The 13,754-nt window shown below is 42.0% G+C and overlaps 1 protein-coding gene across 2 annotated transcripts in view; it reads right to left on the reverse strand.

The window, feature by feature from the left end:
* Nucleotides 1–1,703: 1,703 nt before the first annotated feature.
* The window catches only part of LOC139629056 (ephrin type-B receptor 1-B), a 152,292-nt gene continuing 140,241 nt past the window's right edge, over nt 1,704–13,754 (reverse strand). The window contains exons 13-17 of one of the 2 annotated variants that reach the window (XM_071491404.1): nt 9,977–10,126; nt 7,800–7,993; nt 6,593–6,748; nt 4,301–5,761; nt 1,704–2,240 (exon numbers count right to left, since the gene is read on the reverse strand). In XM_071491404.1, coding sequence (XP_071347505.1) covers nt 5,653–5,761; nt 6,593–6,748; nt 7,800–7,993; nt 9,977–10,126 — 609 coding nt within the window. In that variant the 3' untranslated portion in view covers nt 1,704–2,240; nt 4,301–5,652. Of the gene's footprint in view, nt 2,241–4,300; nt 5,762–6,592; nt 6,749–7,799; nt 7,994–9,976; nt 10,127–13,754 lie in introns of those variants that run through there. The other variant, XM_071491405.1, reaches the window with a different exon arrangement.

The following is a 13,754-nucleotide window of genomic DNA, read 5'->3' on the forward strand; positions in this document are numbered from 1 at the left end:
TAGGTTCATCTAGATTATGTAAACCACTGTATATAGAGGTAAAACCTAAAGAGAACTGACCTCTAATGTTGTGAGCGCACTGCTACAATACTTATCAAAGGTCAAAGTTGAATAAGGAGGTCAGCCTGTAAACTATAACAGCCAGTTTGGGTTATCGCCTTCAATTTGACCTGGGGCTTTGTTTAAACTCTGTCAGACTGCCTGAGTGCTTGTGTTTCCTGCCACCGCTGACTTTTTGTGGCTACATTTCTAAATCTCAGCAGTTAACAATGCTATAGAGTTACCAAATATGAGGAGCTGCTGGTTCTGGAAATGGTTTTCCACATTCTGTTTTCACATTTCAAATATTTCTTTTAACTGTATCTTCAGTGTTACCTGACACAAGAACATGGTCATTTCCCAGATAATGTAACAGTCCTGTAGATTTTATATTATGTAAACCCATTTTAATTTTTTCAACTTAGTTTCTGAGGAACCATGTTTTGTCTGTCATTTTGGTATGGCGAATGGCTTTAAATGCTACGATACCCATGAGCCATGGCTACCGTTGCCATGGAGGAGAAGTCAGTCAAAGTCACAAACCAGAGACTTTTTTGTTTCAGTTGGGAACAAAGGATGCTGCCTTAGTTGCTGAATTGATCCAAATGTACCCCAGAAATAAAAAATGAACTGCTTTAAGGCTGTAAAATCAATTTTCTGAACTTCTCAATCTTAAGCCTCAACCCGTTTGAATTGAATGCTTCTTGTTGAGATGTACCTTGGAAGTTGTAGTGAACTTGCACCCCATGTTTTTTTTTTTTACGTACACAAGCTTGTACCATTGATTTCTGATCAAAAAAGCTGATATTTTCTAAAGCTTTATTAATGTTTTGTACTGATAGTGTTTCACATTGATCCAAACCATACAAGTGCTTCTACTGTGAGTCACAACATTATCTTTGGGAAAAATGAATCAGATTTTTCATCTTGATGTCAAAAGATTTATAGAAGAGCAGCAGACGCTTTCACTACTTCCTCAGAAGGACAAAGTGAAGCGCTATTGCAAACTTGAAAAGATGGAAAATTGACTGTTTCATGAATCTTGTTGGCTTCCTCTCTGTTTGGCACCGCCCCAGCACAGCAGTCTCTCTGCTATTATGAAGCTGGATATTATCAATCAATTAAGAGTCAATAAACAGTTATGGAGGAATGCTGAGAGTTGGATACATTCCCATAGCTTTTGACTCACCTCATTAACCATATCATTACTGTGCAACGCACTTTCCTGTGTTGAATTGCTCAGAAAGTCCCTGGCAACCTAGAATTTAAGAGACTACTGTAACTGCTTGTGTGTGTTTGTACTGTATGTGTGTATGTCTAACTGCGTGTTGAAGACTGTGAGTTTAGATTGGAGGATAATTTCAACTAGTTTGTCAAAATATTGTCACTTTTTTTCGAGAGCCAATTTTTGGGGTTGTGTGTAATCCCAGTGACGGCTCATTTATTAGTGGCTGATGGCTTTTAACACGTGCTGCCAGACAGACCGGCAGTGAGAAAAAGCTGTTTATTTCCTTCGTCATTATAAAACCAGGCATTAGACGTCACATTCATGCACAGCGCTGACAGTAGTGTTATTGGATAATAACCCTTCCTCTCTGCTTTCTTGACTCACCATTAATGAAAACAGAATTATCACCCGAGTCACACACCATAAAGTGACTGACTTGTTTTCCAAGGCCTTTATTGAGTGCATTTTAGTACAATAGTTCTCAGAAAGTTACAGCTTACAAACTCTTGACACGTACTTGTCACAATTTACAAGTGGTAGCTATACAGAAACAAAGAAAAAACAAAAAAAACAAACAAAAAAAAAATTCTTAAACAATGTACCTGTGCACACATAAATGTCTGTACACAAATGTGCCCGCTATACACACACATTAAATCAGTCTCTCTCACACACACACACACAAATAAACAAACTATGACACGTGCACACGCATATTCAGCTACACCATCCATTGTGTACCATAGAGGGAGGTTATGACTGGTATCCTGGAAAGGTCCCATTTCCCCCGGTCTTCCCCCACATTGGCTGCCGACTGCAGTTCTTCTAGGTGTTCACTGTGTGTGTGTGTGTGTGTGTGTGTGTGTATGTGTGTGTGTGTGTGTGTGTGTGTGTGTGTGTGTGTGTGTGTGTGTGAACATGAAGTGCTGTGTGTATGCTGTTTTATGTGCGTGTAAATCTCTAAGTCTGCAGTCTGTAACAGAAGCAAAAAAAGAGAATGGAGTAGTTTAATAAGTTTAGTTTTGCAGGGAGTCATGTCAGGTGAACACGGCTTCCACTGGTCTGACCTATAAATGACAGGCACGAATTCAGCCACTAAGAGGATCGTTGGTCACTCCTCAGACAGTTACAGCACCATGAAACATTTAACAAGCTCTGTTCCTGTGTTTTGTATCAGTGTGTGATAAATGACTTCCATATGAAACAGCATTCAGAGAGGTATGGCGAACCGCCTCTCCATTCATCACACTGGGAGTGTCATTACAGTCAGATATTTAGAAAGACAAACAGAGCAAATGGAAAAGAAAGAATTACACTGTTGCATAATGAATACATTCTATCATCTCATTCACAGGCACTTGGGTTGAAAAGCAAATACATAGGACTGAGCCGAATAGAGGACTAATGCATTCAAATTGAATCACTGGCTTCAGTGAAAGGGATTTATGCCAATCTCAAGGAGCATGTGATTATATTTAGGAATACTTGGTAAATCAATGACTTGGAGAATTGAAAAGAAAAGGCAATTGATTTTGTTCATGAGCAAATCCAGATGCTTGATTGCAGTATTTTCCATTACCAAGCTAAAGAAATTAACATTTATATAATGAATGAGATGTTGCCATATACACCACACTGCAAGACGAAAGTGGCTGATTCACTTGAATGAACTAACTTTCTTTCATCTAACCATCTCTTCTACATGCTGCTACTGCCCTGCAACCCCACCCTCCTGTACTGACTCATCCCCCTCTCTTTTTCACATATGCACACACTCTGCTGGGCCTCAGCCTACTTTCTCTTCAGTAAGCATCAGGCTGGAAACCAGACACGAGAATAACATAATTAAGGGTTCCTTGGTGTGTGTGTTTATTTTTTGATGGTCCCATCAGTCTCCCTCACTGTGGCTGATGCCTGTCAGATGGGGGTCCCAGCAGATGTTTGCACCCCTGCCTGGGCCCACTGAAGCATGGAGCCAACCATTTCTCAGGCCGGCCCTGGCCCGGCCCAGCCCAGCCCAGCCCTGCCCTGGCCCAGGACAGCTTGGTTACACCCAGGATAAATGAGCTGGAGATCTGCCAGCCAGCTGGAGTAACCAGGAGAGAGGGCAGGACAGACAGAGGAGGGGGAGGATGACTTGAGGGTGGTGAGTATACTTAATAATCTGCTAATGGGCCTGCCATCAATTTCTAATTTTGGATGCAAGGTGGTTAGAACTGTCGTCACTCATCTATCTCTTAAAATAGGGCCAAAAAGGATTTCAGCAGGGTCACAGCTAGTGCAAAGATTGATACTACAATAGCTCATGATAATTGTCTGAGAGCTAGGAGACTTCCTGAGAGACCTCCTTTGACATACAGCCACGTCTGAATGTTGTCACAGCAACATTCAGGTCAGTTTGCTCTTGATTTTAAAGGCCAGGCTAGCTAATATTATTCCATCAACACTTGACATAACATGTTTTTTTTTTTTAAAATGTAACACTTCTTTCCTTTCCCAAAGCCAGAGATAAGAAGAAAGAGCCCAGAAGGAAGAATGCAGTCCAATTGCACTGCAGTCATAAAGCACAATGCCCGGATTAGGCCCAGAGTTTCACACATGTGTGATACTCTGTAGCACTGTGGCAGTTTGGGCTCAACCTGCTTACACATGTGCATATAGTGAGAGTGCATAGATTTACTCAGCAATTTAGCTTCAGCAGCCTATGAGAGGCTGTGCTACACTGTGAACAGCGTGCTTGTGTGGGCAGTTTAAGTCTGCATATTCATCGGAATGGCATCAGGCGTCTGTTGGCAAACCTCAGCCCAGATGTTCATTTCCACTGTGTAGAGAAGTGATGCTGATTCACTCCGATTTCCAGTGCCTTGATTAGCTACTCTCCCATGCATCTCAAACCTGCAGCAAATCTGGTCTTGGCCAAGATATTTGCGGCACCCATGAGAAAGACTAAATGGATTTGCCTGAAATAAAATCTGCCAGATATAGAGTAATTTGATGTTAAGTAGTGTTTTTACTGTGTCATCAGCTACTTACCATGGATTTGGGCCGGCCAAGGCGTGGATTTCCCTTCCCCTCTGGATGGCGCTGAGCACTCCCAACACAAAACAACAACAGATCAAAAAGAAAATATAACATAAATCATATCTGTACAAGTAAGTGCTCACCAGCAAGAGACAGCATGTGTACACCCACATTTAACATGATCTCCAATATATGGATATTTTGTCAATTATTTTAACTCCTACAGCAATTTTCATATAGATCTAAAATACCAATTCATGATTCCTTTTACATTTTCCTAAGATTCAGTCAGGATTGTCCCTGTGCCCCTGGAATAAGCCAGTGTCTGTTGTTCAGTCCTCCGAAAGAAACCAGGGCACTGTTGGAATCTACACATCGCATGTGTCTATCATCTAGTCAACAAACATGTCTTTGCCAAAAATGCAAGCAGAGAGTTCTGTACATACATATTCATACATATCACCTTCAATATGAAGGTTTATTATGAAAGATATAATCATATTTAGCAAGAGATAAACATATTTATATTCTCTGAATCTGGGTGGGGCTGGCTAAGAAGTCCTTTGGCAAGGCCTTCCACCCAGGACTCCACAGGTAGTGTTAAAGTTAAAATACGAGTGGACGGCATCTTGCTATAGTGATAAAACAAACAAACAAACAAACAGATGGCAGAAGACAAAAATATAACTAAGCTCTGAATTTTCACCAGTTCATTTACGATACATTTTGTCAAAATCTTCAAACAAGCGAAAGATGATGTGAAAGTTGAAAATGGTGCTCCACTGTACATCCCTGTATTCTTCATCCTCTAATTTTTCCTACTGGTAATTGCTTTTTCTTCTGAGACTTATTTCTGGCCACGTCAAGGCATCTTCATTGCACACATTGATGACAGTATGGATATAATCACAGGTCACACGTTGTTTCTAAGTGTCTCACACTTCTGTTTACAATTTTCTAGTCCAGACAATATAGAAGTACAATATCACTCATTTTACCATACAGTCGGAACTTGTGAGAGATTCCCTGTGTCAACATCTGATTGTTGGAGTTATTTTGGTTCACAATGACATGAATGGCTGTTCATACCCACAGCATAATGATGTCTGTCCTCTTTTTGTAGATCAGTAAAGGAACAGTATCAAGTCTAGACCCTGAACTCCTGACGTGGATTGCATGAAGTGTGATAGCTATTAACCAAGTGGTAGTGTAGACCCTGGTCTCCTGTTGTCATGGTTTGTGGATTAGATTAAGACAATAGTCTCCACTCTGGCGCGTTCCGATGGATCGGGGGTCATTCGAGGGCTGCAATTGTTGTTGGTCCTGCGAATGCTGCCCGTTCCGTGGCACAGCGCCCCCTGTAGTCATGCCATAGTGATGGGTGACTGGCTCATCTGCACCCTCATGGACTGGATATTACTGAGGATCTTCTTCTGGTGGCCTGCCAGGGTCACTCCTATTCTCAGCAAGTCCCTAGAGAGAAAGAGGCAGAGTGAAAGGAAATTGAAAACCAAGAACATATTTTGAAGCAATAGATGAAAGGATTTCCATCACATTGAAAATGGAATAGCTCATCTGAGTATGAAGCTATTATACTGTCAAAAACTGCATTTCCTGGTGCATTTACAGTCTTAACATCACTGTATATGAAAACAAGTTCAGGATGGAAAGCTAGAATCAATGTAAACACAAATTTACAAAATGTATTCTATCACTGGAGAGAAGACTTAGTAATCTTGTAATGTTGTTTTGTATTGCAAAGAGACTGCATAAATGCCACCAAGCCTCAAGCATACATTTTTAATAAAAAATGTTGGAAGGATTGTATAGTTTCGCATAAATTTGTAGACCAAGCAGAATTGTTAATTAAAACAAATACAGTACAATATTTATGTCTATTGATACTACACATGCTACGAGAATTGCCATCATGGCCCAACCTTTGAAGTTCTGCACATAAACAGCAGTGAATAAATATGCCTCTTAAAAAGTGTATATATAGGATTTACATCCATGTCCATAGTTTGGAAAATGCTTGATAATTATGTCATAATACTTGAAAAGCACAGATGGAAACATTCTTAGCAAAATGACTATGTTATTTTCTGTTCTAATGAGTCATATTTTTATGCCTTACCCATACAGACTTTACTTTGATGCAATCATTCAAATACTTCAGTCACTGGGCGCATTCAAGCCAAAAATACATGCACTTGACGTTGAGTCATTTTATACAAGTGTGCCCATCAAGTGCCGTATGGGTATGGAACTCTTCTTCTCTTGCACACGAGCAGGTGAACTCACTCTGAGGTCATTTGAGCCACCAGCTGCAGGGAGGTAAAGCCTGAGTTGAGGAAGTTGTCTCTGTACTGGCTCATCTTGATGGCAGTAAGCCAGTCCTCTACTGAGCTGAAGGTGTTGAAGTCAGGTATGGATCTGTCCAACAGTGGCTGAGAAGGCCTGGAGGGGAGGGAGAGAGAGAGAGAGAGAGAGAGAAGGAAGCGGGGGTAAGAGGAGATATAGTGTAGCGCTTTGATGCAATATTAAGCAAGGGGGATTTAAAGAGAACGAGAGCAACTGTGGTGAGAGTTTTTGCAAGGGGGTGTGTGAGAAGATGCAAGATGAAGAAGGGGAAAATGTGCGTGTGTGTGTACTGTATGAATATTTGCCCTGGAAAGTATTATGACCCAATCTATCAATCAATATCTGTCTATTATAAAAAGTTTACAAAGAGCATAGATTCTCTTGTTTCACAGGAGAAAACCTTCACTCCTTGGCCTGACTGCCAAGTGCTGCAACTAGCTAGCTTCAAGCTAGCTGCTTGAAGAAAAAGATGCTTCATTGCACAAACTCAAACTCACATGGGGACAAAAGTTCACTTTACAACATGGCAGCAACCCAAACACACAGCCAAGACAAGTGGCTTCAGGACAAGTCTCTGAGTGACCCTCTGTGGCCTAGCCAAAGCCTGGAAATTGAATTGGAAAATCTGTGGAGAAACCTAAAGCTTGCAGTTCACAGACAGTCCACATCCAGTCTAGCTGAGTTTGAGAGGATCTATGAGAAACTGTGAAAGAAAATTGTCCAAAACAAGGTTTGCAAAACCATCAAGACCAATGGTGCTTGTACAAAAAAAATGAATAAACATTCTGAATATGTATGTAAATTAGATGTTTCTGTATGTTTTAATTTCTCTAAAAATTTGCTATTTCATGATGGGGTAAGAATAATTTATGTATTACCATGAAATGTGGGAAAAGTGAACTTTCTAAAGCCAATATGAGGGGTGGAATAAATCTTGGTGAGGAAAGGCTCAGGTTTAATGCAATCAACAGTAACAAATTCATGTTTATTTTATGGGAGTATAAAAAAGAAAGCATGTACGTGCTGGGTGCTGACAGCAAGTGTAAATACCGTGTACATAAACAGATGAAAAGTATATTTGTACTTGTCCACTTCAGGGTGAATGCGTGTGTTATGTGAAAAGTGTTGAAAAAGTGTTTTAACTCACACTGCAGGGATGTTGGCTACAGCTTTGAGACTGGTGGGATTACGGATCATCTTGTCCAGGGTGCTGACGATGTCGTTGAAGCGGGGTCGTACATTGCGGTCTTTCTGCCAACAGTCCAGCATTAACTGGTGCAGGGCGCTGGGGCAGTCCATGGGTGGTGGCAGACGGTAGTCCTGCTCGATGGCATTAATCACCTAAGGGAGCAAGGGTGGGAAGGGGTGGAGGTGTTATCTATTCCATAACTGATATGATAATACTACACTCAAGTCATATAGTAAGTACAATCAATTGATGTCACTAACAGGGTTTTTCTACAAGCTGGCTGGTCGTCAATAATATACTTCATTAAAAACGAAACACTAATTTGACGGAGTTTCCAGTGACTGATGACATTAAGCATATTGACTCTGTAATCCTGACATGCTCACCCCTGCCTCAACAACATCCCCACCCCCACCCCATACAGACACTCTCTCTGGTCACTCAACTGGCAGTTAGCATTCAGGCTGATGTGCCCTTCCTCTCAACTCTAGCCAATCACGTGTCACTCCTGGAGGACAGAGTGAGGAAAGAGAAGGAAAGGGGAGCAGAGGTAGTGTCAATACATGAAGAAGTCACTGGGGAATGGGCAGATTGCATATAATTAACACTGTGAGGTACAGCTTTCTGACACATCTCTTGAAGGCTGCACAGGCTGTCCAGGCCTTGTTAGACAGGAGCTACCACAAAGAGTTTCAGGGCAGTCAGAGTGAGAGTTAGAACCAGAGTTCATTTGAGTTCAGACAGAACTGGAGGAAGATTTGGAGACTTTTGTGGAGCACAAATAATTCAATGATCTTCGCATTTTGTTTGTTAGCTATAATGCATGGCTTGTAATTAATGGGTCAAAGATGAAGTAAAAATAAGTATATTATATCAAAGTAAAACATGCTTATTCTGCAGTCAGGAAGCCCCCTCATAGACAATACAAAGAGTAGAGATTGCTACATTGCACATTGATGGACCAAACTCTTAAACAAATATATATATATATATATATATATATATATATATATATATATATATAACTTCATACTGTCCATAGATGTAATATTTCTTAAAAAATGCATAGTTGTGAGATAAGAATCTGGTGTGAAATCAAGTATAAAAGATACAATCATTAAAAATTAGAGGCTGCTCTGTAGGTTGGCAACTCCACTCCAGAGTTGATTGCAACTCAGCAAAATCTTGACAAATGGTGCATATAGAGAAGTGGTTGTGTGTGTGTGTGTGTGTGTGTGTGTGTGTGGACTGAGCAGCCGCACATGCTGAATGGTGCCAGTCCTCTTCCCTGCATTAGTCCCACCAGGCAGTGTTTGCTGCTGGCCCACTGAGGCAACATCTGCTGGGTTGGACGCTCCTTGTGGAGTGGGGTCCATAGAGGCCTGGTGGCTGGCTAGTTGTCTCACTAAGACAGCTTAGGGAGAGAGACCTCATACTATGGGACTATATCCAATGGTTGTGTGTGTTTGTGTTCATGCCTGTGTGTTTATGGGAGTCTGTGTGTGTGGACCTTATCCAAACGGACATGGGGAACAAAGCAGAGCTCTCAGCAATCATTCATTGCTCTCAAAAGCCGACCAGGAAGGAAAGGGGCTGGTGTGAGGCTGCCTATAATAAGTCTGCTTTCAAAGTCAGAGTCAAGGACATCAGTGATGATGCTATGAGATGGGAACTGATAAAAAAAAATCTGTGATTTATTACAGCTTCCGTTCTTAAGCGTTATCCTTGATTGTGTATCTATGGGGTGAAAAGGAAGTACAACCGCATCTGTACGGAAATGGCCGTTCTATTAATGAGGCAGTTTATTCAGATTCAAACTTGGGTTTTTTTTTATTACATCGAAGCCAAGAAAAGTGATAAAGCCCAACTTAAATGTTCCTTTTTATGATCTTATGAAATAGGCACTTGAACCTCCTAGAAAACTGCTACTCCATCAGTGGTGATGCCATGCCACATTAGTGCGTACAGTTACACCTTTCTGCCTGGCCTATCAAATAAAACTCCTTTTCTCTTCATGAATGATTGGTCACTTGCTGTTTGATGTTCTACCCCAACACTGTGTTTCAAATGGAAATATGTCACATTTAGAGAGCAAAGGCCTTTAATGCTTTTGATTCTTACAATCAAACACTTACATCTTGGTTGGACATGTCCCAGTAAGGCCTCTCTCCAAATGACATCACTTCCCACATGACAATGCCGTAGCTCCACACATCACTGGCCGAGGTGAACTTTCTGTAAGCGATGGCCTCTGGTGCTGTCCACCTCACTGGGATCTTCCCACCCTGAAGAGAGAAAAAAAGATGGTGAAAAGAGAGAAATTCCTGAGATCTAAAACAGTTTTCTTCCAAGTCGGCCGTTACCCTCGGCAACACTGTGCTTGCTTCGACTGTCTTCCTCCATCCATCTAACTCTTTAGCCCCTTATCCACCCAGTGTATCAATCCTCCAGCAGCCAAAACATTCACCAGATTCTGCCTCTGTCTCAGCAGCAGCTCCCAACAGTGTTCGCCCTTCACACATCGACCAACATTACATTTAGCGTCTCCTCTCCCACAGCCCTGTTTGAATAAAGGAAGATAGGCCTGGGCTTCTGCTCGTACGTCGAGCGTGTCTGCCTGTAATTGGGCTACCTGGGCCTCAGGCACGCCACGCGCCCTGTTGATTGAAATTGACAGCTGCTTGTTTAAAATTCCACACACACACACTCACTCACACACTTGGGAACATATGCACAGGCACAGACATAGATGATTGTACGTGCACACCCACTCACACAAACAGACAGACACGCATAAATCCCTGTTTGTGCCCCCACACCCCCCACAGCACCACCCCTTATATCTGGGTTGAGCTTGCCAACAGTTTAATAATGCCAATTAGCTGAACCTGAGCATTTGCAGATAAGCTGCTGTTGGAAACAAATCCAAACCTAGAGAGCAACCTACACAGACCACCCTGTTCCCTGCTGGCTTTCTGAGAGCGAGAAAGGGAGGGACGAGTCGGAAAGAGAGAGGGGCAGGGAGATGGAGAAAAAAAAATAGAGAGAGAGAGAGAAATAAGTGAGAGGTGAGGAGAACGAGATATAGAAAATGGCTGTTCTGGGTGTTTCCATACTGCAGACTGATGTTTGAAATGCTGGACAAGAATAATCATAAACAGCTGCAGGGCCTCCTGGGACTCCACAGAGGAATTTGTTCATTGTGTGACTTAAACTGAACTCCATCAAAACAACCAGCTATCATTGGTCACTGTGTGGCCTATGACCCATGACATCACCAGGTCAACAAAACCCCAGCGCTCCTTTATCTCACTCTCTTATCCTCAGTGCTGCTGTGGGGCCTGCAACGACCACTCGGCATTTATGTCAATGTCTCAGGAAATAATTTATGGTTCTTGATGTAAAAGCTCAGCCATATTTATGCTGTTGAGAGTGTGTACAGTTTGGTGCAGATCCAGATAATAATATGGATGACAGACATGCAGAGATATGTGCTCTACTGACTGCTATTGTAGTGTTTGGCCCTTTTGTTTCCACACACACACACACACACACACACACACACACACTTGTACTTCTATCTTTGTGAGGACACTCATTGACATAATGCATTCCCTAGCCCCGTAGCCTAACCTTAACCATCACAACTGAGTGCCTAACCCTAACCCCGACCTTAACCTAAACCTAATTCTAACCATAACTCTAAAACCAAGTCTTAACCCTCAAAATGTGATTTTAAGGTGTCTCAAAAAGTGAGGACCGGCCAAAATGTCCTCACTTTCCTAAAATGTCCTCACTCTGTTCGTAAAATACTTTTTTTGGTCCTTACTATGTAGCAAGTACAAGTACACGCACACACACACACACAGTTACACAAGTGAATTAATCAGAGTTCCAAATTGATTAAGTTGTTAGTGCATTTTATGAGACTGAATCAGAGAATTGGCTATCCCTTCTTAAGGGTGGCACCCCAAGGTGGATTTAATGTAAATTAAATCCTCTTATTCAATGTAACGAGAAGGGCTTCCAGAGAGTGCAGACCTCTGCCAAGGCCAATGTCAAGGAACATTTTTCCAAGAAAAAAAATTCTAATTCATAGTAAATGATCTGGATCTGGCCCAAAATGTAATAAGAAGAACTCCTTGGCCCACGCCCCATCCCTCCACCAAGTTCAGTGCAAATCGGATTTGTACTTTCTGTGTAATCCTGCTGACAAACAAACAGACACGGGTGAAAACATAACCTGCTTGAGGAAGGTAAAGCCTGAGAACCTACCGCTGCGAACACCATACTGAAACAGCCATGTCTGTTCTTATTACTTTTTTCTGATAGCCAAAAATTGATAAGCTGTTTCACCTACAAAATGTTCTACACAGCTTCTTTTGAGTGGTTTCCTGTGCATGTGTACAGTATGTAGGTTCCACAGGTCAGTGCTGTGTGGCAGTGCAGAGGTGGAGAGGCTGAGCCCATTAATGAGCACCTCTTCAGAGTATGACCTTTTGAGAGGACACTGACACTGAAGAGAGATTTAACATCTGACCCTGAATGGAGACTGCTGTCAGGACACACTGTAAGAAGCAGAGGCAACACTCAGCTCTCACTGAGCACAGTCGAGAAGAAGTTATGAAGCACTGTAGGAATTAGGCAGTGGTGGGACAAACAGAAAAAACAAGAAAGGAAGGCAGAGAGCAACAGATCAATAGTGGAATGAAGGCTATCTATGCCCCAGCGACTTGAATGCTTTTCTCATATCTCAGACTTGTTCATATCTGAATTGTTTCATCTACACTGAGACCCCAGGACACTTTCTCTTGCCCTTCCTTTTGTCTGAGGACAATGGAGCTACACAGACACTAGCCAAATGTCTTCCCTATGAAAATAAAATGGCCAATCCCCTTCTTCTTCATCCGTCACTCTGTCAGAGGCAATGCTTCGAGTCAAATATTTTGTTTGGACGAACATACACAAGATGAAAAACGAATGAAATAAACACAGAACAACATGAAAAAAAGAAACAGCAGCTCCAAGCAAAACGCTATTACAGCCTCTCTTTGTCATTCCTTGATTACTCCCTGTTTGCCCTGTACATCTGGTCTCACGCCCCGGGACCCTGTTGGGATATGAGCTGAGTGTCGCTGAAATAGCCTGAGCAAAGACGCAGGATCACAAGAAGCTCCCTGTGCGCCTCCAATGAGAGAGACTTTGGTAATAACATTTCCAAGGCGGGTGAGTCAGAGGCAGCTATGCAAACCTGTAGTAATTACTGCTGTGGGCCAGTGATAGCTCTGCCAAAATCCTGCTTTAATAACATGAAGTGCTGAACAGCTCATGCATGCAGGGAAGGTGGCAAAAACATAATAAAAAGTATTGGCCCTTTTTTTTTTTCCAGTAGAAAGAACGTTAATACCATGAGGAATGAGTTGGGGGGGGGGCATAGTAGTAGTAGAAGTGATGACGGGAATTAAAACAGACCTAATGTCAACACAAAGGCACGAGTGCTTTTTGAAGCCTCAAAGCATGAGGAGAGCTCTCTGGATATGGTATATTGTGCTGGCTACTGAAAAAGCAACAAGCTGTTTTCTGTTTGCCTTGAAGTGAAAAAAAAGCTACTAAAAGAGAATTCACACACTTCTATTACCGCGGGCAGTTATCTATCTCAGAATTTGTGCAGATGAACCCGACCGTAGCACAGCCACGGGAGCTGCAAAACTTCCAGGCCTTGAAAAGAGTAATCTGTAAAGATATCAAGTGATACTCAAGTGAGAAAAACACTCTTGATAATAAATAAAGTGGGTGACAGTGGCTTATTTTCCAGAGATGCTAGATGGGTCTGTTTTCTGCTTGATATATGTTGGCATTATGAAAAACAAAGGAGCGTTGGTGTGAAAACCTGAAATAAATATGCCACAAAGA

This window comes from Trachinotus anak, unplaced genomic scaffold (genome assembly GCF_046630095.1).
Source record: "Trachinotus anak isolate AG129_WGS33_773 ecotype Australia unplaced genomic scaffold, CSIRO_AGI_Tana_v1 ptg000012l, whole genome shotgun sequence".
Lineage (NCBI taxonomy): Eukaryota > Metazoa > Chordata > Actinopteri > Carangiformes > Carangidae > Trachinotus > Trachinotus anak.